This window comes from Myotis davidii, unplaced genomic scaffold, assembly GCF_000327345.1.
Source record: "Myotis davidii unplaced genomic scaffold, ASM32734v1 scaffold1717, whole genome shotgun sequence".
Lineage (NCBI taxonomy): Eukaryota > Metazoa > Chordata > Mammalia > Chiroptera > Vespertilionidae > Myotis > Myotis davidii.
Genome location: NW_006287955.1, coordinates 167120 through 168270, shown reverse-complemented (window position 1 = coordinate 168270; position 1151 = coordinate 167120). Strand labels below are relative to the sequence as shown.

General features: G+C 61.9%; 1 protein-coding gene across 1 annotated transcript in view; it reads right to left on the bottom strand.

Moving 5' to 3' along the window:
- TSNARE1 (t-SNARE domain containing 1) overlaps positions 1-1151 on the bottom strand; it is a 63812-nt gene that overhangs the window by 57670 nt on the left and 4991 nt on the right. The window contains exon 2 of the mRNA XM_006759859.2: positions 40-117. Coding sequence (XP_006759922.2) covers positions 40-117 — 78 coding nt within the window. The remainder of the gene's footprint in view (positions 1-39; positions 118-1151) is intronic.

The window sequence follows — 1151 nt, the reverse complement described above, 5'->3', positions numbered from 1 at the left end:
TGGCACACTGGGGCCCGGGTGGGCCGGGCGCGCACTCACCGCTGGCGCTGATGCGGGAGACACTGGCCGCCGCCTCCTGGAACAGCCCCTGCAGGTCCCTCGGGTCCAGCTGGGTGGCTGCGAGGAGACGGGGTTGGGGGGGCACATTTACAGAGTGCCCGCGGGTCCACGGCGCGTGAGCGGTTCTGGAGGTGGAGGCCCAGGCCCCCTTCCCTGCCGGCCCCTGGGGTCGGGGAGCCGGAGACGGAGCCCCCTGCCCGTGCAGCGCAAGCTCAGGGAGGGAAGCAGGTGGCCCCGGGAAGGCCATGCCTCGGGGACCCTCCACCCAGCAACCCCACCGCCGGCCTCACGCGAGAGAAATGAGAGGCCAGGTCCCCACGGAACCTGCACACGCGTGTTCCCCCGTCCCAAGCGGAGCACCCTGTGCCTCAGTGGCGACGAGGTGAGGTGCACACACATGCACGCACACACACACGCACACACCTGCACACGTGCACTGGGAGCCACACACAGAGCAAAACCAGCCACAGAACAAAGCAAAGCACACGGTTCGGTGAAGCGGGTCTGAGGGCAGGGGCCTGAGGGGCGCCGTGGAGGGACAGACGCAGCCAGACGGGAAGCAAGGGTAAGATTTTTTCTTCTCCCTGACTAAGCCATATCCTTCAAGTATTTTTGTGGTTGCTGTCTTTTTTTAAAAATGTCTGCCTTTCATGTTAGATATTTTTGTCAGATGTCTAATGATGTTGGTTTTCTGAATGGAAGCACTAAAGAGCTGATTGGAAACTCTGAGCATATGGCTGGAGCTTTTTGATTGGCTGAGCCATTTCATTGGTGAAGCTGTTATCAGCATCCTTAGGTCTTTGCTGGGTGGGAGCGAGTCAGATTCCCCAAGCACACTTTCATTCTGCCCCTGAGCGGCAGTGTCCTGGGTGCTGAGTGCATGAGCAGGCTGGAGCTCCGCATTACTGCTGTAAATGTTTGCTTAATCCCGTGCTCTCAGTACGCGCCCCACCCCGGCCCCGCTCCCTGCTCTCCCTGAGCAATCCGCCCGCCTGGCTCCTGAGACCGCTGGGACCCCCCACAGGCGCCGGTCCCCATGGCACCTACTGCCTCGGGCAAAGGGGGCGGGTGCCACGTCCCAGGAAGGAGAC